Here is a 25,514-nt window from a genome sequence, read left to right on the forward strand (position 1 = left end):
AAAGAGGAACTGAGCAGCAAAAGGCCAGCAGGTTAAACGAGTAACGAGACGAGTCCAGTAAGGAGTGAAACGGTTTGAGGTTAAATACTGGGAGAGTGAACGCTGGAAGAACAGACCAGAGCTGATTGGCTAACGAGGACAGAGAGAAAGTGGCACAGTGGGCGAGGGAGGGTAAATAAATCTAACCATGGTAGATTTAACCATGTAACCATGGTAACAAATAGCTGCAGGTTTCTTAATGTGATTCAGACCTGCTTGTGTTCTAATTTAATTCAAATATTTAAAGGTATTTTTGCTTGAATATTAATGTTTATATGAAATTCCTCCTTAAGACTGCTGAGCAGGAGTGAATCCTGATCAGACCGGTACTGATCTGGTCTGATCAGAACCGGACCCTTTTGTTCCATATAAGGGGGTGAGCACCAAAACAAAAACCAGGCAGGAAGCACAGCTGCAGCATTAGTGAGATATCAGATACACATCATGGATTCATAAAGCACAACCGTAATTCTACTTGAAGCTATTTATCTTCTTAAGGTATTATTCATTAAAAATATTATCCACATTTGACTTTCTCATCAGGAGATGCAAATGTAAAAGATCACGAGTAAATCGTGTTTCAAAACCTTCCTACGTGAGAAACTCCCAGTTATTGTGTTACCTGGAGAGGTGGGAGCCGTCCGGCTGCAAATGGAGCCCAGGAGCCTCGGTCAGAAATGTGAGGACAAGAAGTCGCTAACTTCCATGATCATCATGCTAGTATGATAGCTGCAAGACTGCTAACCTGTAGGCTAGTGGTGGCAAGAAGCCAACCAACACCGTGATTGGCTTACAGTGTAGTAATATTACAGGAACTGTAATACTACAGCACAGGGCATCGGCAACATGGCGGCGCTGGAACTGAAGGTCCATTTCTAGTAACTACACCTTATTTAATTGTTAATTAACATTGAAAACAACAATCACATCTGTCGGGTCGGACTAAGGAGAAGCTGCTGTAACCATGGTGATGTTTGATCCGCATCAGAGCCGATGGAGAGCAGATCCCACAGGTTCTAGCACCCAACTCAAAAGCATCTCCATCCGGTCTGAAACCGGTTCCTGTTGCCTAGCAACGGCGCTGTGGTTGACAGTGGAAATGCTCCGATCCAGAACCAGGTTCTGGTCCGGAGCGGAGCTTTAAAATGAACCTGATAGGTACTTTTGTTTACCTAAATACCAAGAAGGACCACAGACAACTTTTATGAATTTTCAACCAAGCTTCTGCAGAAGGAGAAAACATAGCAAACCACTTCTCCAAGGTGTTCACCATGCGTTCTGATTTCCTGCAGCAGAGCCTGTCTTTTTATTAAGAAGGGAGTCAGGAATGGAATGTGGAGCTAATAAATCAAGGGCCTATTCTGAAACAAGGAAGAACTACATTCTACACACAAGCAGTTTAAGGAGGAACCCAAGATAAGAAGCAGCTGCAGCTTCAAGGTTTAGAGAAAAAGCAAGTTTTATCTTTTACACAGTTTAACAAATTCCTCCTCTCTGGGGTGTGAATACTAAACCTTTAAATGAAAAACTAACTGGTAACTACTTATGTAAGAATGATAACAAAACATAATTATTCTAACAGAACCGAAACATTTGAATTGTTTAACCCAGCTTAATGAGACCAAAAGAAACAATTATTAATATTTAAAATGATGCTCCTTAAATTAAAGTAAAACATCATCAGTTTATTCCTTCCAGCCATAAAAACCTGAGATCAGTGATTGGATGAATTCATCCAGTGTAGAATCAGTACCGGATCAGAACCGGACCTGTTTGTTACCTGGGATCAGTTCAGCTGTGAAGCAGCATTAATATTCTCAACAAACATGATTTTCAGTTTTACATAGAAATTCATCAAACAGACATCAATAATTAATGTAAAATCATCAAAGCGTCTGTAAAGCAGATAAAACAGCGACACATGATAGTCCTGTGGTTTCCGTGGTTTCCGTCCCAGCTGATGATCGGCTTCAGACGGAGATCTTCTCTGCATCCGTCACTGCGCTGTGCAGACTGTAGTAGTCCAGCAGGTGGCGCCACGAACCGCTGAGTCGCAGCAGCTTCTGGTTGCCTTTCCCAGAAAAGGGAAGAAGAGAGCACAGTTAAAGATGGATCTGATTCTGGACCAGATGCTGGACTGGTAGTGGACCTTTATCTGGGGAGGTCTGTGGCTACAGTAGTCATCTTGTGTTTGAAGGTTGTAAGATTGATTTGTGCCTCTGAGCAAGGCACTTGGCTCCAAGTTGTCCACCGATCTGTGTATCGGTGTGTAAATGTGAGAGAATGGGTGAATGCAGCTCTAGTGGAAAGTGTTTGACTGGTCAAAATGATTGGAAAATGTTTGCAAAAGTCTGGTACTGCTGGACTGGTACCGGACTTTCACCTGCAGTCAGGAGCCACCAGGTGTGTTGGAGCAGACCTAACCCCCCATTAACAACCAGTGAATCCAGTGGATCGCGATTCTCCTTTATGGCTTCAACAAAAACCAAAACCCGAAACACTCAGAGCTGCTGAGTGTCAACTTGCCGGGTCAACTTGGTAAACCATTAGATGGTTAGTATGTAAATGGGCCCTGGGCCATTTTGGACTGGAAAAATTGGACCCCAATGTAAAAAAGGTACAGAATCTCTGCTCTAGTCCACAGTCCCGTCCTTACCGATGATGCACAGTCCTTCCTTGGCTCTGGTGATGGCCACGTTGATCTGGTGGGGGTCTCCTACAAAGCCAACATGTTCAGACATCCAGGCGCCGTCTGGTTTCTTCTCAATCTCGTCGCTGGGCACGGAGCAGACTGTGGAGAGAATCACGTAGCGCCACTCGCTCCCTGGGAGAAAACAGAATTTGGGTTTGGTTTGGTTCTGATGCCGGGTTGAGGCACAGCCGGACCTCTGACCATGAGTCTGGGATGTCGTTTATAAAGGGGGCGTCCAAACAAAGTGGGAACTGAACTTCACTTCCCACCAAAGGTTGCGATCTCTGAAAATAAACTTAGCAGGAAAACATGCGGTCTCTCACATGACCTCTGACCCAGATTTACCTTCGCTTTGGAGCCGCGGGAAACTGGCAATGCAGAACTGAAGCCACTACTTCTGATTATCTAACCTTTAATCAGAGATAGACTTTATATAAGCAGTCAGCAGTTTTATTTATGCTTGAGGATATTTCAAAAAATCCCAATAAGCCAACTTAAATCTTAGTCTGCCAACATTTTTAGGCTTTCTGTATATTGCCTTCCTCTCTCAGCATGATGTGGACCAGAGATCAACACATCAGATGTGAGCCGGTGTCGGAATCAGACTGATGGATGCCAACGTTGTCCATCAATATATCGGATGGGTTGGCGCTGCCAGGAGACCTTGCAAAGGGGCGATCAGGAAGAAACACGTTTTCATCGACAGCCAAGATCTCCTAGTGACTGGACCAAATTTCTGGCTCATGACTCCTTCATCCTGGAGCAAAGCAGGGAAGAGCCTGCAGGTGGCGCTATAGATGATGGCTGGCTTCTTGGTGAGTCCATTAAAAACTAAAATGTTTTCTAGCCATTAGGGCCAGATGTTCTGATGCACTATTCCACTATAACCTGCAGGGGGCAGTGGCTGGGCTTCCAAACTCCCAGAGCAAAGCAGACATATGTTTTCATAATATTCACCCTGAACTGTTCTGCCCAAGGCTAGAAGTTAGAAATATGTCTTCATTTAATTTAGAAACTTCTACAGTATTGGTTCGTCTGTATTTTATTTTGAAGGTGAATTTTGAGGTAGCAGTGCATTGTGGGTAGCAGTGGCAGTGAGGAACAGGTGATGGTGGAGAGAAAACTTGTCTATTAATGTACAAACTTCACCTCCTGTGTCGTCAATCTTTTCTAACTCCTCTGAAAGGAGTGGCTGTAAGTTCAATCTGTGTTCTGTTTGGAGTTTTATTAGGATTTATTTAGAGGTCGTTTTAAAATGTGTTTATTCCAATAATTAGCCATGTCCCACTAGTTTTTTTTTTGCATAGTAATGATCATAGCTAACATGACTGTTTTTAACAACAGTTAAGGTTAATTCTAATTTATGTTTTCTGATATTAGAAGTTTATTCTGTGCATTTAGAGCTGATGAATATTTTATTTTCTGTTTATAGTTTCACTCAACGCTTTTATTGAGCTTTCCACACAACTGTACAAAATTGTAAGAAGACCGTAATAAAGGGCTTCCTGGCTCATTGTTAGGTGAAATGTATATATTATCATATATTTGTTGTTTCCTTTATAACAATAGTGTTACTTATATGATGTTCCTTGATTGTTTTCTTTTCCCTAAACATAAAGACTGTTTCTGTATGTTTTGATCTACTTTATCTCCATCTTCACAAGAGGGCCTCCCTGAAGAGAAGCAGTGATAACCGAGCTCACGGGGTTCATTGCTCACCAGGAACTTCTTCTTCCTTTGAACGGTTAGATAGCTGAAGAACCGTCGCCCTGAAGATATACGACCTGTTCTGTTTTTACTCTGTGTTTTAATGCAAGGTAACATGTGTTTAGTTAGTGATTGTCATTAGCACTGCAACTAAAATGCTTTGACCCCACCCCTTTAGAGCTGCAGTGCTCTCTGTGATAGGGACTCTGAAAGTAATAAAAAGAGAGGAGCGGACAAATGTGTTTCAGAGCGGTTGGAGATTTGTAACTGTAAACACATCTCTGTCCGTTCTCCTCGCGAGTACAAAAGAATCTAACTCTCTTGTCTTTTCTGTGTTTGTTCAACTTGTCTTTAATAGGTGTCAAACCTGACACTCATGAAAATTGAGTTTGGTTTGCTGTTAATCTGCGTTAACATACACAGGGTATCCAACATGTTGTGATAACAGTACATGAACTGTGAACCTCCCATCAGAATCATGATGGCGGCGTGAAAACCTTTAATCACGCTGCTACAACGGCTTCTAGAAAGGAGATTCTTTCAACTCTTCACTTCAGTCACATTGATTTTTGGCTCATGAAATGATGTTTTAACCCTAACCGATTGGAAGACTGAAGTCTCTGCACCTGGTGGACCAGGTGTGGTCTACCAACCAAGCCACGTAGACTTTCAGCATAGATGCTACGCAGTGTTTCATAAACGAGACCCCAGATCTGGTCCCAGAGAGACTTTTACCTTGACTTTTTGTGATGGTGGTCACTGTAATTCCTCCCAGTTCCATCTTGGTCAGCTCCTCTCGGATCTCTGCTACTTGGGCATTATAAGGAGACAGAACCACAATGCTCTTCTCATCCACTCCTGCTTTTACGAGCATTTCAACAATCTTTGTCTGAAAAACAATTGGCAGCAATTAAAATCCTTCATTTAATATCAGGATTCCGTTACAGGAAATCTTTCCTGCCAACAGCCATCACTAATCGTTATAACATTTAATTTCCCTTTGGGATCAATAAAGTATTTTTGAATTTGAAATATCAGGAAAATAGCTTCAGATGCTGAAGGACAAACTGGCCGCTCCTCCTCCCTTTCTTCTTCTACTACTCTCCAGTTTGCACCGTTTGCCGTCATTTTAACTTTTGGTTTCCTGTTCTTTTCTCTCCATGGCAGCTTCACCTGCTCTGTGTTCTGATTGGCTGGTTCCTTCCTGGAGGCGGCTGACATGATGCTGCCATCACCTAATCGCTCTCCCTCTCCTGCTGTTTCTACTTTCATGAACATCAGAAATAATCCAACATCAGTTCATCTGTTTCTTCTTCGGCTGTGTCTTCGCTAACCTCCAGTCGGTCGGTTCCCATGGTACTGAGCCAGGTTCTGGTTCTGCTGGAGGTTTCTTCCTGTTAAAGGGGATTTTTTTCCTCTCCACTGTCGCTACATGCATGCTCTGTATGAGGAATTGCTGTAAAGTTAATGATTCCATGAAAGGGATTGTCGCCCCCTGCTGGCCAGGAGGAGTGAATGCTGGGTTTCCTTAGATAGAAACTTCTGAACAATTAGAGCATACTGTACAGTTTGAGAACGAGGATCAGTTAGAATGTGTGTGATTGAATTTAAATATTTTTTTGTAAAGTGAGATGACACTTGCAAAGTGGCACTGTAGAAATAAACGGAACTGAATTGAATATGATGGATAGCAAGTGGTGAAGAGAATACCTTAATTATTTTTAGTTTTGCATCATTATCACTTTTAGACCTCCTGTTCATCTACTTGCAGGCTTAATCATGTATAAAGCAACTCCTGCTTGGAATCAATACAATCCTTTCCCTGAGTCCCTCGATGGATCAATGACATGAAATTGAGATGCTATTGGAAAAGTTACCGTCTTCTAACATTCAGGCACGTTTTGGTTCTGGTAGCTGAACAGAAAATGTTACGTACCACATTCTCTTTCTCATTGTGGTTGACTTTAGATTTGTTGTTGCCCTTTGCCGTCTTCACCACCAAACGAACAGTTTCTCCTTCAACATGTCCAAACACGATTGGCATAGTCTTGCCGTTAACGCGCAGGAGGCTGCTCGGCTGCTCCACACCCGTCTTCAGCTTGCTCTCATAAAATTGCTTTGAGGGAAACTCACAGATGCCCTGGTGCTGTTAAAAATAACACAGCATGATGGGTTATGATGCACTGCTGCTGTTACTCATTGAGGACATATTTGATGTTCACCATTCTGTACTGGGTGTCCAGCATCACAGCCGTGTTTTTATGGAGCCTGGTGTAGTAGCGCTCAAAAAGAGACCTGGACATCCCCAGCTTCTTCACGCTCTGGTTCTTCACGATTGGCTGAAGCTGTTTGTGGTCCCCAATCAGCACCACCTGGCAGACAAAGTTCAGAGATCAGACCGAAGTCAGTGGTCACCAGACTGCTGGAGAAAATTTTCTGTTTGAAGATTCAAACATTTTTTTCTGAGAAATTCAACTTTTCATTTTTAAAATACACTTAGACTTATTTTATTGTCATTGCAAAAGACATGTAAGGGAAATTAGCAATGAAATGTCATCACTGGAGCACACACAAAAACACAAGTGTGCCTATAATTACATAATATACAAATATGCTAAATATTTATAACTTAGCATTTTCGAGCACTCAGACAGTCTTATGGATGGAATTGTTGAGCAATCTGATGGCCAGTGGGAGACAACTATTTCTGAGTCTGGCTGTGCTAATGCTAAACCATTAGCATCAGAACAGATGCAGATGCTAAACGCCAACCAGATGAACAGACCTTGGAGAGGATCTGGTTTGCTTTGGCTAAGCAGCGTCTGTGTAATGTTCTGGATGGGGGAGTGAAGTCCCAATGATCCTCTCCGCTGTCTTCACCACTTTTTGCAGAGACTTACAGTCTGAGGCCTTGCAGCTCCCAGATCAGATGGAGATACTGCTGGTCAGCAGGCTCTCAATGATGAGACATTGTAGAAACTCTGCGCAGTTTGAGACGGCAAGGGACAAACGTCTTTAGACCATCCTATAAACTAGGGATCCTCAACTCCAGGCCTCAAGAGAACAACGTGTGTCCAGGTGTTTGATGAGGGAGATGCTGACCAATCCTTGGCTTGCATCGACACATACAGGGGTCACCAACCTTTGTGAGACTGGGAGCTGCTTCACGGGTCCAGAGCAAAACGAAGGGCTACTTGTTTTTTTTTTTGTTTTTTTTTACCCCTCCAGGGGGTATTTTGTGGCTCTAGTGTCCCTTATATGACAGCAGGCTGACAGGAAACGGGGAAGGAGAGGGGGAAAGACATGCGGCAAATGTCGTCGGGTCCAGGAGTCGAACCCGCGACGGCCGCTTCGAGGACTCAAGGCCTACGGGTCACGCTAACCGCTAAGCCACCACAGCACGCCCCGAAGGGCTACTTGTTTGATACAGACATCAATGTTCTTGGCTCAGCCTTTATAACAATAATACATATACAGTATGTGTATATACATGCTGCCTGATCATATTAATGTTAGGGACTACTGACAATAATTATCAGTAAGGACAGATATGGTTAATTGCTATCATGTGATCAGAAGTTCTTAGTTCAGAGTTTTAAGTTTGATTCCCTTTTGGAGATTTTCTGTGTGATTCTAAATTGTCCACAAGTCACTGAGAGTCTGGATTGTTGCAGCTGAACAGATTTAACTTTAAATAAAAAAAAGAAACATTATTGTATTTTTTATTATCCAACCCTCTTTACTATTAACACAATTGTGGAGAGAAGAAGAATTTATTTTGTGCCAAAACATCTTGTATGTAGCAAACATCAGTGTGAGTCTGTGGGGGTCAAAGGGCAGCCAAAGACTAAATCTTATTGGTCAGTTTGCTTTTTCTGTGAGCTAAAAATGATGAGTGGAGTTTGAACCTCGTAGTTCTAAGATCCCGCCTGAACTTTTTACAGTGTGCGGTTCTGGCGGGTCGCCGGTTTATTAGCTTTTTTTGTGGTTTCGCGAACTGAACAGCTGACGAGTCACCAGCTGGCTGACACCAGCAGATGTCGAAAAAAAATGTCCGACAGATTGGAGGGTATAAAACTATCACTGCACCTGACCTGCAGGAGCACAACCACCTCTCCAACGCATCATGTGGCGTCGCACAAAACCAGAACAAACCTAAACCACTAAAGCCTTTTTTTTCACACAAACTATGCTAAATAATAAAGACATGGAAGCAAAGCCTATATACCTGGTTGATCCACGGAAAGAGGAGGATGTTGATTCCCAGGTTCAGGTGGAGTCAGACGTCCAAAGGAGGAGAAGGTGAAGCAACAATTTTTACTCCTTTGGGGAACGTTTCCACTAGATTAAATTGTTTAACTCGCAGTCTTAGCGCGACGCTCAGGAAGAGCAGCAGATGTCAGCTAACAGGCGACCCATCAGCTCTCAGTTCAGGAACATCAGAGAAGCTCAGAAACCGACGACCCGTCAGAACCAACACTGTAAAAAGCTCAGCCGGGATCCAAACGACCGCTCTTAGAGCTACGGGAGGTTCAAACTCCTGTCATTCATTTTTATCTTACAGAAAAAGCACCAAGCCGCCAAATAAACAAAAGCAAACTGACCAATCAGATTTAAGCTTTGGCGTGCCCTTTGACCTCTACAGACTCAGACATGCGCTACGTACAAGATGTTTGACACATAAGATCTTTTTTTTCTCCACAATTTTGTTAATACTAAAGAGGGTTAAATAATAAACATTTCAGAAATGATTCTTTTCTTTTTTTACTTCAAGGAGAACCTTAAGGTACCAGAGCGGGTCCAGCTGCCGGCGCTGCTGCCCTCCGATAAAATCCTGCAGGCGTCTGTGCAGTTCTGAACTTTAACCACAGAAAAGAGTTTTATGCACAAAGCAGTTTATTTTAAAAAATGTTATAATTTACTTTTTAAAAACATTCTAAATATAAACAAATGTTATTAATTTAATGTAAAAACATTAAATATTTTTTTGGCAGTGCTCCCTAATGACAATGGCTATTTTCAGAACTTGCTCCGCAGACTGACAGGGTCCCCTCGGGCGACCGGGGGCCGCAGGCCCCATGTTGGTGACCCCTGACCTAGACACTAGCCAAACCTTGGCTAGCACTAAAACATTAAACACTAGAGTAGTGGGACACATTCATGATCAATTATTCCTCCTGAAACTTGTTTTATTTTATCAAGGGACTGGATGTGTTCTTTGTTTTAATATTTAAAACAAAAAAGAATCAAATTCTTTTTGGGATATTACTAAAATGAACTAAAACATGACTGCTAAGAATCATTGAGGATCTATGAATCTGGAAATCATGTCATGATACAGTGAAGTCTGAGAAACATTTGGTGGAAAACCCTTCAGGATTAGTTTGGTCAACATGAGCAAACACAGAATGGGGCATTTTAAGGAGACAGAACCTGTTCTGGGTTGTTGCAGACTAACGGAATCAGAGTCTGGGGTTCGGTGGCCATCGCGCTTTCATCGATCAGGATCTGACGTGCACTGACCGTGGAGGAGAGGATGGGGGTGGATGACTGTGTGCACGTGCACAGGATGATGTCATGTCTGTTCAGCTCATGTATCCGAGCATCTCTGAGAAGGTTCCTGTATCTGCATGGAAAAACAAAGATGTCATGTTTTCATATCTATTTCATTTTATTCAGGGATATAATGAAACCACTATGCTTACTCTTTCACTTCCTCAGGAGTCAAGACTTCCTCAGTAGTCGAGACTTTCTTGAGCCATTCGCTAATCCGTTGATCAAATATTTTTATTTTTGTTGAAAAGGGGTTTTCTGGCTCACGGATGCGATGGTGCAGAGTGATGCTCCTAAAATCAATGCAACACATGTAAGCATATATGCTTAGGGTAGGGCAGGGTAAGGGTTAGTTAACCCTAATCCTATCCCCCCCTTACCATGACTCCTATATATGTTTGATATGGAAACATCTATATATGTTTAGCAGCATTCGTCTTTCCATGCTACATGAAAAGATGAATGCTGACTCTCCACATGCTGCCTGTGGAGGGTCTTAACTGAAAGTGCAGTACCTGAGCTCTGGGTTGGACTTGTCCTGGCGAAGTGACCTGTGAGAAAACTGCAGGTCACTGTTTGGAAAAGGATATTCAACGTTCTCTACTTGCTGGCCATAAACTCTGAGGATCCGAAGTCTCTCCTTAAACCTCATCAGATACTCTGTGGATCAATCAGACACACATGGTTCCCAATCAAGATCCAAATGTTCAACCAGAAATAATTTAAACATTGTCTCAAAAAGTACATTTACCTGCAACAACGTCCACTGACTTGTTGGATGGACCGCAGTAGAGAATGACTTCCTTTTTGTCTTTGTCTCTTGGGTCTTCAGATATCCTGGGGTTATCAGAGTTTATCTCCAAAAACCAGTACACAATATTCACGCCCACCACCGTCTTCCCAGTTCCTGTCAGATAAACAAAAAAGAGATCTTTAACGCTGCATGTGGAAACAGGATTAATCACATTTCTGCTCTTACCTGGTGGTCCTTGTATCAGGGTAAAGTTGCTATTTAGAGCAGCTGCAACTGCTTGAAGTTGACTGTCATTAAGCTCTGGCAGTTTTGCTGGCAACTTTGTCCTGGCGATCTGGTGTTTCAGCACACTGCTTGGCGTAACTGGAAGATTAAGCAACACAACATGACTTTGTCATGGGGCCGCACTCTGCTGTCTTGATTGCTGCGTGTTCTTGTGAACAATAAATCTTCACACTGCAGGGTTATTAATAGAGTCTTACAGGACTCTGGCTTGGCCTGATCCTCTTAGAAATACAGTGATCCCTCGCTATAACGCGGTTCACCTTCACGGCCTCGATGTATCGCAGATTTTTTTGCGCAGTTTTTTTTTCACAGTGCATTGTGTTCTGCGTCCTGATTGGCTAAACAGTCTCTGCGCTTTTTCTCCACCGGTGTGCCAATAACGTTACGTTATTTAAATATACGTAATACAGCTTGGCAAATTTTGGAAAATATCTTTTCCCAGAAGAAAAATAGCGACAACAACTACTGATAATAACTTTGTTCTCCTTTCGAAAAAACACACCTGCACCTCAGGCTTCAGGAGAAAAAGCCAGTAGAGCGAGAAGTCAGGCCGCAGCGTCACAGTCAGAGGAACAGAGAAATACGTCTCAATTTGTCCTACTGTACTTTGTATTGATGATTAAAATCATTATTTTACTGTAGTTATTTGTAAGAAAGCTTTCTATTTGTTAAAAAAAATAATTTAGGCCTGAAAACAGGTTTTGTTCTTTGGTTCAATGTAGAGTATTTAATTATGCTGTATAATAATTGTGAAAAAGAAAGGTAACTACTTCACGGACCACTGGTTCTCTTCAAAACACAACCCCCGCGATAAACGAGGGTTCACTGTATTCGTGGTTCCAGTTGGTAAAATCATTGGGTTATATGGGATGAACTAGAGCCATGATGAAGGTCTTAGCACTGGCAATCACTCTTGTGTGTCAGGGCTGTTGTTTCTTCTAAAGTCTAAGGTCTAAAGTACGATGTTAAACATGGGTAGGACTGTGAATTGTCTGAGTAAAGCCAATTGACTCTCAGATAGCATTGACATTATTAGTATTTAACACTAAACCAGATAAAACAAATGAGATCTGACTCACAAATTGAGAGTTAAGGTCTGGTGGACAATACAAATAACATCAGCGTTGAATCTGAGGTTAGATTTAGAACGTTCCTACTGCTGGTAAAGACCAGAACAGTTTTGTGATGTCCGGCTATACACTGGTCTAGTAGTCACCATAGCTAGTTTGGTGACTACCAGCTCACCAAACTACTTTAAATGGACTGTTCTGTCCATCTGCCCGGCCACAGACTGGAGATCTGACCAGAGTCTACTCTACTCTCCAATAATTACCCAGGCAATAAAATCCTCTCTGCAATGATTTTTTTAATAGTACTTTTAGTTTAGTTAATGGATGGATGGATGTTCAGTACTTTTCTTACTTTTTTTGGGAATCTTCTGGCCTAGTGCAATCCTCTTGACTAGGTCACATGCTGCCTCCAGGTTGAGAACAGCAGCTTCTTTCCGGCTGTAGGAAAACAAAGACAGACATTCATTTTAGAGAAAATGAATGAATTTCATCACCAACCAGAGGTGAAGAGCTTTAAAAGAGGAACTGAAGGAAACGTAAACTCACATGTCAGGCAGGAGCTTTGGGATGATCTCGGCAGTGAAAAGAGTTTTTCTCTTAAAAACACATTCAGGAACATATTCCATTGGCAGGTGACTGACATGGAAATCCACTTCACTTCCAGTTTCTCTAGAATCTACTTTGGTTGTGAAACCATGAGCCACCCAAGTAAACTCTTTTGGGTCGACCGGTGCAGAATGCTCTATAGGTAAAAGCAATTTCAGACCTCTTTTCCGAAAGCAAAGCAAGCATTTAGCAAGGTTGCATTCAATGACCCAATCTGTGATCCATTTCTGATGTAAGAAAAATGTTCCAGTCATGGTGCCTTCCAGCCGCTGAGTGAACTTTACCTCCAGATTCTCAATGATGATGCCATTACTTTCCTCCACTGCATTCGCTGCAGATTCCATCTCACAGATGGGTTTCCAGATCTCCATGTATTGTTTTGTGTTTCTATAGAAAGTCTTTGCTGGCTCTTGTGCTGACTGGGTGTAACATAAGATGGGGTTGTGGACATGTTGGACACAAATCTCAAACATCGGTTTAATGTGCACCAGCTGAATAACAGGCATGTGACGACCTCTACTCCCTTCTGATGTCATTTGCACCTGCATGGTGCCACCTGGCTGCAGGTGAAGATCAATGTCAGCATAGTGCTGGAAAGTAGGTGGTGAATCTAGGGACTTGGAGTGGTCCAGGTTTTCTGTTTGAAGTGGAATGGTGTCCATCAGGAGGGACTTGGCCTGATCCAGATTTTCTGTTTGAACTGCTTCAATCACAGCCGTCCAAACTGTCAGAGGAACCTCAATGCATGGACCACGACCTGACATCTTGATCAACTCTTGGTGGATCAGCCTCTCGTCGGCTGCATATATCCGCCTTTTCCATTTGAGCATGATGTATTTTTTTTCAGAGTCATAAACTGGTTGGTCCTCTAACTGTAATTCACTGAACATAATGGACAAAGGCAGATGAAATATGTTCCTGTTGAATGGAAATGACACCTTGAAGCTCTCTTCGTCTGGATCTGCAGAAATAACAAAGGCTAGCTTTGGTGCACTCTGCTGCTTTGTGCTCACTGCATAAAAGATCTGTTGAGCCTTTTGCTCAAACTGCTTAACTTTCTTTGAGTTGGGGTCAAACTGATGACACAGATCAGTAATGTCAGTACGAGTATACTGGAGAGCATTGTTACATATGAAAGAGTGCAGGAGCCTCTGTAAGATCAGGTCCATGTAACGTCTTATTGGTGAGGAGGCTTGTGTGTAAGGGTTAAGCTTGAGAGAATGATGTCCAACTTCTGCTTCTTCAGAGGATTTTGAACGGATTAAATATGCTTTGCTTCTGCAGCATTGCAACTCGTAAATAACTGGTTGGAGCAGAGGGTAGATGTCATCCGCAGCCACAAGGTCCACCAGTTTGTCTGTATCGTTTTCTCTCAGAGCTGACTGGATGTCGTTCCACACAGTCTCCAAAATGGGGAAACGCTCAGTGCTTGGTTTAAGGTTAGGCACAGTTATTTCATCATGGTTGACACTAAAGGACAGTTCTATTAATGCTCCACATTTCTCTTTGAATGTTTCTAGCTTCTCAGGGTCTGGGCTGCTCTGACAGCGGAGTGGAGTGTGATATCTGGCTTTGGACTTACATAAGTATTTTGCTGTATAGTTGTTAAAGAACAGACTGATTTCTTCAATCATCTGGTGGGCTTTCCGCTTCCCAGGCGACCTGTCATCATCACACTGGTAATAAGCCCACTCTCTCCCCAGTCTTAACTTCCTTTGAATTTTAGCAAAGTGATAGGCCACAGTGACACCGTCCTCCTCTGTGCTGAATGTGGGAGGGTCTCTGTATCTTTGGGTGATGATCTCCTCTGCCTCTTCATAAGTAAACTGCCTTTTTGACCTGATCATGGACAGCTGAAATTTTGGATCTTCAGAAATCTTGTGTGTTTCTTTTTCCACTTTGAGCATCAAGGAGACGACCCTGCGATCCTGATGTGGCAGAAGACTGAATTGGCCAGTGCTCAGGTTTCCAGGGAACATATGAATAGGTTCTTCTCCGGGGTAACGTGTAGAACCTCGTTCTTCTGCATGCTTATCTAGTTCATCACCTGGACTCACATAACTTGCCACATCTGCAATGTGGATTCCCAGCTCATAATGGTCTCCAGTATCTCTAATGCTGATGGCATCATCCAGATCTTTTGCTCCTTCTGGATCAACTGTAAATGTGATTGTTTCAGTTTCATCCTGCCTCTTTTCACTGTCTTCGTCTTTATTTGGAAGACCTTCATATGTATCCAAACTAGTGTTTTTGACCTCAAATTCTTCTTTCAGCAACCAAAGTCTGTCATTAAGAGGCCCACTGTTTGGGAGAACATCTGTGACTCTTCCCAAAGGGTAAAGACAATGTTCTTTCCACCCAATCACCTGCACTACAAACACCTTGTCCCTGACCTCACTGACATGGTGAGATCTTATGATTGTCCAGTATCCACTGATTTCCTCCCATACTGGTAGAAAGTTTCGTCTTTTTTCCAGGAGCAGAATGGTTGTTTTAGGTGCATTTTTATTGACGGGTATCATAATCCTTTTTACAAACTTATTATTGGTAGCTGCAGGTCTCTTGGAGTGATCTTCTTCCTCAAGGAAGCATACAAATTCACGGGCAGATTCATTTTCCTTGACAATACCAAGAACTCTAGCTGGTTGTCCTCCCCTGGCTGTTTGTACGACCACTTCATCCCCAGTGAAAGCCCTTCCCATGTTGGATCTCCCTTGAACATGTATGTGCCAGGTGGGTTTATGAAATGTTACAACATGTCCTCTGTTGTAAGACTCCTTCACAAACTTTCCTTTCTTGAATAACTCTGGTTGTTTTTCACGTAACTCCATCAGTTCACTAGAAACTTTGAAAGACTTTCCAAACTTCTGGTGGGTAACGTCTTCAGACTCCAAACTCTCTTCATCTGAACTATATTCAGTTTTCATCTGTTCATATTCATCTCGTAGCTCTTGCAGAATTGAGTCAGACATGGTTTTCTCATCTATAATTTCCAACTTCTGAAACTTGACTGTTTCTCCTACATCTTGTTCAAAAAACCCTTTGGTATAATGCTTTGGCTCTACACTGTTGTTGCTGAGGCAGTGGATGATGAAACTTTGCCAGAACCTGGAGCATTTCCCAAAGCAGCAGAGAGCTGCAGCATCTCCAACTACTGTCACCTGAGACTGAGCTCTGGTCATCGCAGTGTTTAAAACACGAGCATCATTGAAAAGAGGCAGACCAGACGGGTTGGACTCTTTAAGGCTGTCACGGGTTTGTACAGCTGTCAGGATGACTGCTCTGAACTGTTTGCCTGTTAAAAAATGACTAATTAGGTCAAACTAACATAAGGAAAATTAGACAATTCTTGATCTTTGACATCATGCAGGAAATCCTTCAGGATTGAGGATTAAACTAGATGAAAGTTACCTTGGACGTTTGCGAGAGTTTCAACGTTTACTTCAGAAAAGCCTTTTCTTAAAAGGATGGATCGAATTTGTTGAACCTGTTGAGAAATGACTATTGAAATTATTAAACACCATCAATAGCTACAAAGTTTATATGGCAGTCACGTATTTCCATTCTCTGTTTGCATTCATTAGGTTTGATAATGAAGCAACAGCAGGAGTAACAAGAACTTCAACAAATCAACATTTCAGAGATAAAACTTCAAAATGTCAAAGTATAATTTTATACAACAAAAACTTATTTATTAAGATTACTTTGAACAATTTTACCTGAGAGCCTTCTGACAGAACGCAAATGGATTTTAGGTCCTTGGGCCCCCAGTTTGTTGGCCAGTTCTTCACAATGTCTTCCACAACCTCAGTGACTTTAAAAGATTCTTGCTTGTTATACCAAGACATAGTCACAATATCCAGGACACATTCTCCCCGAACATGGTGGAACCGGAGAGCGTGATCATTTGGAGGAGCTGGAACGTCTCCTGAGGCTTCAATCACGTCACTCTTTCCAACATAAAAATGAGCGGAGACAAACTCTACAATCTCCTTGGTTGAACGGTAGTTCTGACTAAAGATGATCCTGCTGCTCTGGGCGGCGTCACATTTTTGTCCTTGATAGTAGTGGAACAAACGAGTGAGGAGCGTGCAGTCTGAACGACGGTGGTCATCCACAGAGAAGAGCTGTGGTCCCATCTGCATGTGATCTCCAGCGAGAATAACTCTGGTGTTTGGCCCAGCGAGACTCAGGGCCGACAAGGCTTCGCATTCCAGCATCTGGGAGGCTTCATCGATCAGTATGTGGGTGAAGAGTCCGTCTACAAGCTTCAGGTCATGAAACAGTCCTGCCATTGTTGTTGTTGTCACAACTACATTGTGGTCTTCCAGAACAGCTTTGGTTGGGGGCAGAAAAGACTTTCTATCTTTAGAGAGAAAACAGTATTTTAAGGTGATCTCATCTGTGGCAAACAGAGCCTTTCCACTGTTGGCTTTTATTCGAATTGGCCTCAGTTTGTTAGTTTTACTGATGGCAGGATGAAAGTGTTCTCTGACATACAGGTCTGCAGAACTGAAAGGTACAAAACGGACAAGTTAAAACTCCAGTAGGCTTTGAATGATATCTTTTCAACATTTGGGAATCGAGGTTAAAGCCATAAATAAGCTGTCACACTAATTTTATACCAAACTATAGCCTGGTAAAACGATGCGTTGACTCTGAAGTTTTAAGTTTGATCCAATTTAGCAACATTTTTGATACGTCAAGGGACAACAGATGTATTTATTCATGTGCAATGTCCCTGCCAAATAAATGTATGAATCTCAAATCGTTTTGTATTTAAGTTGTTCACTTAGTCAAACAGATATTATTACAAAACAATCTTTTACAGACAACAAGCAGAACTTTTTAACCAAATCTATTCTTCCCCCTCACTTCCACCCTGTAGACGTGTTGATAGATCATTTCTACTCTAAAATTTCAGACATCACTGATTCCATGGCTTCCATTAAAGTGAAGATTGTGTCTGGTAGGAAGAAATCTCTGGAGAAAGAAGTGAAAGAAACCTGTGCTGAGGGCTGAACATAGACTTCAGACTTTCTAGTCCCAAAGGGAAAATTATTTTCCACAAACCAGTTCCTGCACTCACTTCAGTAAGTAAACTAGATACACAATAACATCATGTAAATGGCATAAAACTTGTCTCCAGGTTGACAACTGGACACTACGAAATCTACAGAGACGCACGGCGAAGAAATCACTCCACACTAAACATTTTAGGGAAACGTTCTTCCTGGAAATCATAAACAATGCTGGAGCTTTCTTTGCAACAGTTGACAGAATCACAAACCCTCCTGTGACAGAATCACCTGAACTCAACAGCGCCTACAATGAATTTTCCAACTTTTTTACAGAAAAAATTCATAAAAATTCGAGGGTTAATCTGCATATTAGTACTAATCCAGTATTAATGCTAAGCCCAAACATAAAAACACACAGAACTGAAATGACTGAGCTCTACTTTCTGCATTGCTTATAATTTGCTGACTGGATGTTGGCCAACCTTAAGATGACCATCTACTGCTGGTCATCTTATCAAACCAATCAATATTTCTGAACCAAACAAGTTACCTGTTGGTATGGGTGCAAATCAGGATTTTGTTCTGCGGATGCCTGCAAAGTTCGATGGCTGCTGTAGCAATAGTGAAGGTCTTCCCGGTTCCAAAAGGTCCATAAATGAGCAGAGGTGCAGTCAACTTTTCTCCATCATGGTTCCCCGTAATGAAGCCAAGTGCAGACTGCTGTTTGGAGTTCAGGTTCTCGTAGGTGACATCACCGACAGGAACTCCACAATTCTTGAGGTCTGGCAGGACTCTGGTGGTATCAGGAAGCAGGTCTACAGCTTTGTGCATGGTACATAAGCTGAGGCGATCCAACTGAAACTGGACCTCCATTTGATAAAATTGCTTGTCTTTGAGAGAAAGATCAGAGCAGCACTGTTTAGTCAGCTGTAGATGTATCTGGTTCTCATTGGTTCTGAGGTTCAGAACCTTGGCTTCATAGACCTTGGACTTTGGATGGAGAGAGTCTACAGGAGCTATCAGTGCTGACTGGACGTTTCGTTTCAGTACCAGACCTTCAGGACTGTCCATGGTCAGCTTATAAGGGATGGAAACAGAACAGAAAAGTTCTCTCTGACGAGCAAACTCCATCCCGAACTTTGGATCGTTCAACATAGTCATTGTTGTAATTTGTCCACAAACATTTAGTCTAAAGAAAATGACACGAAACGCTTTTTAAAAAGCAGAAACCATTTTGAGACATGTTAAAGAAACCTGTTAAACGTAGACTTTACCTTGAAACCACTTGGTCCTCAGCTCTCTCCTCATTGTACAGGAACTCATGCATCTTTGTCTTGTAGTTTTCAGCTGTCAGTGCTGCTTGGCTGTAACAAGAGGGCTTACAGAGAAGGCTTAGCTGTGGAGGCTTGTACTCCTTCATCAACTCTTCCTGTTTTTCTGTTCTGTATGAACAGGGTATTATAACCCTGTTCCCTCGATTCCAGCGCTCTGCACTTTGTAGAATGATGCCATGATTGAAGACTTGTTCCTTAGTGTCATCCACTGACTGCTGGCCAACTCTCACCTTCAGTTTCTTCAAGAGGACTGGTCTCATTCCAAAATCTAGCACCAACCACTGTTCATACAAGCCTGGGTGTGTCGATGTGAACGATACGGCGATGGTGTAGGTCATGTTGTCACTGAGGAACCCTTCGCCTGCAGAGTAGATGCATGGTTCAGAGCTGGTATCAGTGAGGCTGAATGAAGCTCCTGGTTCCTGCTTCAGCAGAGCCACATGCAGCAGCTGTCTCTGCAAGAAAACACAGAACAATTTTGTTTTCAAAGATTTAAAACATCTTGGACACAAACAACTTTTGACACTGAGTGTGGAATGTGGTCCAGTTTAGAGACACGGTGTTTAAACAGATCACTCTGTGGTGTCTTTGCAGTTGGAAGATGAATCAGCAGCAAATAACACCAGGGGGCGCTATTCTGATGGTTTCAGTAGTTCCTCCTGGTTCTAAGTTTAGCTTTCTGACATGTGGAAACTGACTCAAGCCTGCCCCCTGCTGGCCACAACAGTCAAGAAGTGTTGGTGATATTTAAATCAGATGCTAAGATAGAAACATACAGTATATCCATGCTTTGTCTAGATGTGGCCCACTGCTCGTCCACAACACATTTCATTTATTACAGAATCTCCTCTGAAGCCACAAAGTGCTGCAGACACCTGTTAATCGCCCATCCATTAAGGTTATGGGTGGCAGCAGAGAAACGCCTAAAACCTGCCGGACAGACGACCCTCAGAGTCCGAGACAGAAAACCTTTAAATAATGGAGAGTTCTCCTGGTTTGTTCTGGTCGGTCTTTTCATCCTGCAGCCCGAACATCAGAGGCTGGACAGCAGCTGAGCCCATCACAAACATGGAGGATAAAAGTAGATCCAATCTCCCACCACTGGACCACTGCTACTCAGGATGCACTTCTGGCTGTCAGCAGGACCTTTCAGGCAGAAACAGAACATCTCTCTGCTGTTAGGAAGTGGACTGAAGAAAGGTCGGCTCTGACGAACCTGATTGGAGGAAGTTTGGGGGACCAAAACTGACACTGCAGCTCCAGTTGTGGGAACATGAAAGCTAAAAACTGCTGCATGTGGCTCTGCTGAAGCAGGAACCAGGAGCTTCATTCAGCCTCACTGATACCAGCTCTGAACCATGCATCTACTCTAGGCGAAAGGTACCTAAGTGACAACATGACCTACACCATCGTCTGGATGTTTTACCCTCACATTTCTTTAAGAAAGTCCTGCCTGTTATTGCTGCTGATCTGATCCAGATAGTAAACTCATCGCTCTCATCAGGCGTTTTCCCCCAGGCTTTGAAAACAGCAGTAATCAAACCACTTATAAAAAAGAACAATCTGGACAAATCACTAATGCAGAATTACAGGCCGACCTCTGACCTCTGACCTCCCATTCATCAGCAAAGTTATTGACAAAGCTGTGTAAACAATTAACTAGCTTCCTAACTATAACCAACCTCTTTGACTCCTTCCAGTCTGGTTTCCATGGTCACCACAGCTCAGAGACTGGCCTAGTCAAAGTGTTCAATGACATCCATATAAATACGGACTGTGGCAGAACCACAGTGATGGTTCTGTTGGACCTCAGTGTTGACCATGACATATTACTGAATCGACTGGAGAGTTGGGTCGGACTCTCTGGTCCAGTGCTTAACTGGTTTGAATCCTACATAAAGAACAGGGATTTCTTTGTTTCAATAGGAAACTTCTCATCAAAGAGGTCAAAGGTCACATGTGGGGTACCCCAAGGTTCCATCCTAGGACCCCTTTTATTCAATATTTATATGCTCCCACTAGCTCAGGTTATAACAGGAAATAATATTAGCTACCATAACTATGCAGATGACACACAGCTCTACATTATGATGTCACCAGGTGACCTTTGACCCCATCCAATCACTGAACAGATGCTTAGAACAGATAAATGTGTGGATGTGCCAAAACTTTCTCCAGCTGAACAGAAACAAAACTGAAGTTATTATTTTTGGACCTAAAGAGGAACGATCTAGAGTTATAGATCTAGAGCTATAGATCTAGATATATAGATCTAGAGCTATAGATCTAGATATATAGATCTAGAGCTATAGATCTAGAGTTATAAATCTAGAGTTATAGATCTAGAGTTATAGATCTAGAGCTATAGATCTAGAGATATAGATATAGAGTTATAGATCTAGAGTTATAGATCTAGAGTCATAGATCTAGAGGTATAGATCTAGAGTTATAGATCTAGAGTCAATGCACAGCTTCAGTTATTACAACTAAAACCAGCGATCAGCCCGAAACCTGGGAGTAGTGATGGACTCTGACCTGAACCTCCAGAGCCACATAAAGACAGTTACAAAGTCGGCCTTCTATCACCTGATGAACATTTCCAGGATTAAAGGACTAATGTCTCAGCCAGATCTAGAGAAACTCATCCATGCCTTCATCTTCAGTCGTATTGATTATTGCAACAGCGTCTTCACAGGTCTGTCCAACAAATCAATCAAACAGCTGCAGCTGATCCAGATGCTGCTGCTGGCGTTCTGACTAAAACCAGGAAGATAGAGCACATAACACCAGTTTTAAAGACCCTCCACTGGCTCCCTGTAGCTCAAAGAATAGACTTTAAAATACTGTTGTTAGTTTATAAATCACTGAACAGCTTAGCACCACAATACATTAAAGATCTGCTGTTGTTGTATCAACCTTCCAGACCTCTCAGGTTCTGGTTCTGGTTCTGCTCTGCACCCCCAGAACCAGAACCAAACGAGGAGAAGCAGCTTTCAGCATCTATCTGGAACAAACTTCCAGAAAACTGTAAAACAGCTGAAACACTGACTTCTTTTAAATCTCAACTAAAACCCACCTGTTTAGGATTGTATTTGAAATGTAATCAATTACAAATTTATTGATGGAACTTGACTTAATGATTGATTCTATGTTGCTTTGTGATTCTGTGTTTGATATGATGTAAAGCTCTTTGAAATGTCTTGCTGCTGAAATGTGCTATACAAATAAAATTTGATTGATTGATTGAAAAACCATCATTACTTGATTGGAAATGTCCGAGACAGATGGAAGGAATGAAAATGAGTGAAGCTCCAGATCATTACTAAGTGAGCACAAGCTTTTACTTTTTGCAGTTTTTTATGACATATTTTGGTTTGAATGTGGAGCAATTTGAAAAGGAAGATTTCTTTTTATATTAAATAATTCTTAGTTTTGCAGTTTTAATACCTATAAAACATAATGGAAGACACTTAACATCTTGTAAAGTTAATGTTTTGTTGAACCACAGCATTTTCTTTTATTTGTGTATTTTGTTTCTCCCCTCCAGTTGGTCTTTTGTGGCTCTAGTGTCCCTTATATGAAAGTAGGCTGACAGGAAAGGGGGGAAGACATGCGGCAAATGTCACCGGGTCTGGGAATCGAACCCGCAACGGCTGCGTTGAGGACTCAAGGCCTCCAAACATGGGTCGCGCTGTCCCCTACGCCACCGCAGCACGCCCCTCGTTTGTGTATTTCGTTCCACTTGGCAGCTTATTTGACTGTTTGTTGTTGGCCAAAATTAGACGCAGTAAGTGTTTGATTTTGTAGACATTTATATATAAACATAATTTTTGTTCTGGTGAATGGTTATTGTCAGCATCCCGGTTCGTTAGGTTGTTTTGTAGTTTGATTTGATTCTGGTTTCATTATTATTTTATTAGTTTCTTATTTTGATTAGATCTGTCTTGTTCCTGTCTTCCTTTAGTTGGATTCTTCTTAATGTTTCTAGTTATTCTTTGCTGTTCTACATTTACTAGGTTCCTTTGTACTGGTTGTTCTTTAGTGTTGGATTGATTTGTTTTTATCTGTGCCTCTCTTCCTTCACACCTGCCATCAGTTTGCCCTGCAGTTCATTACTGGGCAAACTGGTGGCTGAATGATGTGTTAAGTTGCACAAAATTCGAGACCAAACTTCAGCTTTAATTAACATTTGCAAATGGAGAAAACGTACAAAGCTCACATCTCAGTGAGAATCGGATGAGTTCTGACTTGGGGCTGAACGTCCCCTCATCTACATAGGATACATCACACATTACTTAGTCACACCCCCTGGCTCAAGTGTCAGGTAAAAATCTATATGTCACTTATCTGTAAGTTTCAGTTGAGCAGTATTGCATACACATTCACAGCTCAACGTTAGGCGTTTCTCCAAAAAGTCTCTCTGCTGATGGCTAAACAGATACTAGAAACTGAATTTCTACAAACTAGGCTTATCACCTTAGCCATGTCTTCACATTTCTAACTGCTGAACATCCTGGTCTTCATTTATCTGAGGAGGGTCAGAAGAGCACATGTCCTGTTGAGCTGCAACTGAGTGCAAACCTTTAATAAAAACATCATAAAGTGTACATTCAAATTTATTTAAACTTTGTTACTAAATTTTTCCTTCACAGATGCAATCAGCTGGGACTGCCGCCACCCACCAGGATCCTGTTTATGCCGTTTGTGAAAGTATTGGCTGCACAATCGTCCGTATTGTTCTAGTCCATTCAGCCTCTAGTCTGGCTCTGGTTCTGGACACTCACTCCAACTTCTATATAGATCAGTGGTTCTTAACCTTTTTTGAGGTACCGAACCCACCAGTTTCATATGCGCATTCACCTAACCCTTCTTTAGTGATAAATACTTTTTTTTTTTCCAAATTCAAGACATAGGTTGTATGTTTTTTTGCTGGTGCACAAAATGAGCCGTGCATGAACGTCACTTTGCTCAATGAACAAAACCATGAACTCACAGCAAGTTACAGTGTTACTTTATTCTGGCCCCCCAAAAATATTTTGGCCCCATGAAAGAATTTCAGCCCCAAAATATTTTTTTACAATTTTACAAATTAAAAATAAATTTGGATTTTTTCAAAGAATAAATTTATTTTTAATAACTTAATTTTTTTAAATTTTAAATTTAATTTGTTTTTTGTCGTTTTGAATCCACAAAATACGTTTTTGGGGCCAGAATAAAGTGTTGCACAAATGACATACCTGTAAATCAGTGAGACTCCTGCTGTTGTTTTAGGGAGACCAGTTCAGAGAGGCGTGGCTTCAGAGAGGCGTGGCTTCAGAGAGGCGTGGCTTCAGAGAGGCGTGGCTTCACCTTGGCAGGTGCGTCTTCAGAGCAAAGTCTGTTCATTTTCTTCTTTTTTTGCTCGACATATTTAGTATGGATTAAAATATTAAGAAAGAAACCACGCGACGTACAACTACGACAGCCGCTGATACTGCGCGCACTAAATGCCCCGCAGCCCTGATTGGCCGAGCAAAGTAACATGATCCTCTGCAGCCAGTGATGGCCAAGCGGGGCGGGGCATCACGACTTTACACAGGTGTGTCTTTACCTCCGCGGCAGAGTCTCCACCGAAGCCCTGAGACCGACTCATCGAACCCCTGGGGTTCGACCGAACCCAGGTTAAGAACCACTGATATAGACGAATGCAGCCTTTCTGAATCTCTGAGTCTTCTTGGTTCAGTGTTTCCATATATAAACAGTGTTTGTCCTGTAAAACTGATGAATGTTTGTTTACCTCTGTCTCCACCCTGAAGGTCCATCTGAGGGCTGCAGAGACGTTTTCTGTCTCCACAGTTAAATCTTCATCACAGGACACGCTGACATCATCCACCTGTTCAGACAGCTGTTGGGAATCAGAAGTTAAACCTGTCAGATTGCCAGATGTTGCGGCCAAACCCAACCCATCCCAGAGAGACGACAGGAGGAAACCAGGATCTGCTGGTTTTGTGTCTCTGATGTCTGAAAACATCACAGGAGGAAATCTTCTGAACTAAGACAGTCGAGTCAGTCATCCCCTCTCTGTGCCAACTGAACTCACCACGTAGACTTCATTGCTGCTGTTCCTGTAATCATCCAGAAGCTGCTGGTTGTAGCACATCAGGCCCTGAGTCTCAATGCTGCGTTTGATCTCCTCTTCCTCTACAGATCTCATCATCCACTCCTGCAGCTCCTCCTCACAATGAGCTTTAGGACAGTTGGACCCATATTCGCAGGTTTTTGGTCTACAATGCAAACCTTGTGTTAGTATTGCATTAGAATGTTTGTTTTGATGTAAGATGAACTGTTCATTGACACTAGACAGGTAGTCCTGATTGAATCCTTGTCAGGTGAACCCTCCCATATAATCAGATGATGCTCAGCAGGAATCAGGCTGATATTTCCCCAGTTCCCTGGACAGAAATCTCATTTACT

The 25,514-nt window shown here is 42.3% G+C and overlaps 1 protein-coding gene across 1 annotated transcript; it reads right to left on the reverse strand.

Moving 5' to 3' along the window:
• Positions 1-1,239: 1,239 nt before the first annotated feature.
• helz2b (helicase with zinc finger 2b) lies at positions 1,240-25,514 on the reverse strand. The gene is made up of 18 exons (XM_028006297.1): positions 25,141-25,514; positions 24,838-24,945; positions 19,002-19,516; positions 18,278-18,916; positions 16,426-17,218; positions 16,118-16,193; positions 12,647-16,001; positions 12,453-12,538; positions 10,971-11,108; positions 10,743-10,898; positions 10,507-10,651; positions 10,144-10,284; positions 9,872-10,064; positions 6,661-6,810; positions 6,375-6,584; positions 5,174-5,327; positions 2,696-2,863; positions 1,240-2,110 (listed from the first exon to the last, which is right to left on the reverse strand). The coding sequence occupies exons 1-18, from the start codon at positions 25,255-25,257 to the stop codon at positions 2,010-2,012; spliced, it is 7,245 nt and encodes a 2,414-aa protein (XP_027862098.1). The 5' UTR covers positions 25,258-25,514; the 3' UTR covers positions 1,240-2,009.

Source organism: Xiphophorus couchianus, chromosome 22, assembly GCF_001444195.1.
Source record: "Xiphophorus couchianus chromosome 22, X_couchianus-1.0, whole genome shotgun sequence".
NCBI classification, from domain to species: domain Eukaryota; kingdom Metazoa; phylum Chordata; class Actinopteri; order Cyprinodontiformes; family Poeciliidae; genus Xiphophorus; species Xiphophorus couchianus.

Bases quoted from the DNA above. Each gene is read 5' to 3' on its own strand.
- helz2b (XM_028006297.1), bottom strand. From the start codon at position 25,257: ATGATGAGATCTGTAGAGGAAGAGGAGATCAAACGCAGCATTGAGACT. The intron at 10,899-10,970 runs GTAAGAGCAGAA...TTTATCTGACAG, and splicing joins CCTGATACAAGGACCACCAG to GAACTGGGAAGACGGTGGTG. The intron at 5,328-6,374 runs GTACGTAACATT...ATTGTTTTTCAG, and splicing joins ACAATGAGAAAGAGAATGTG to ACAAAGATTGTTGAAATGCT.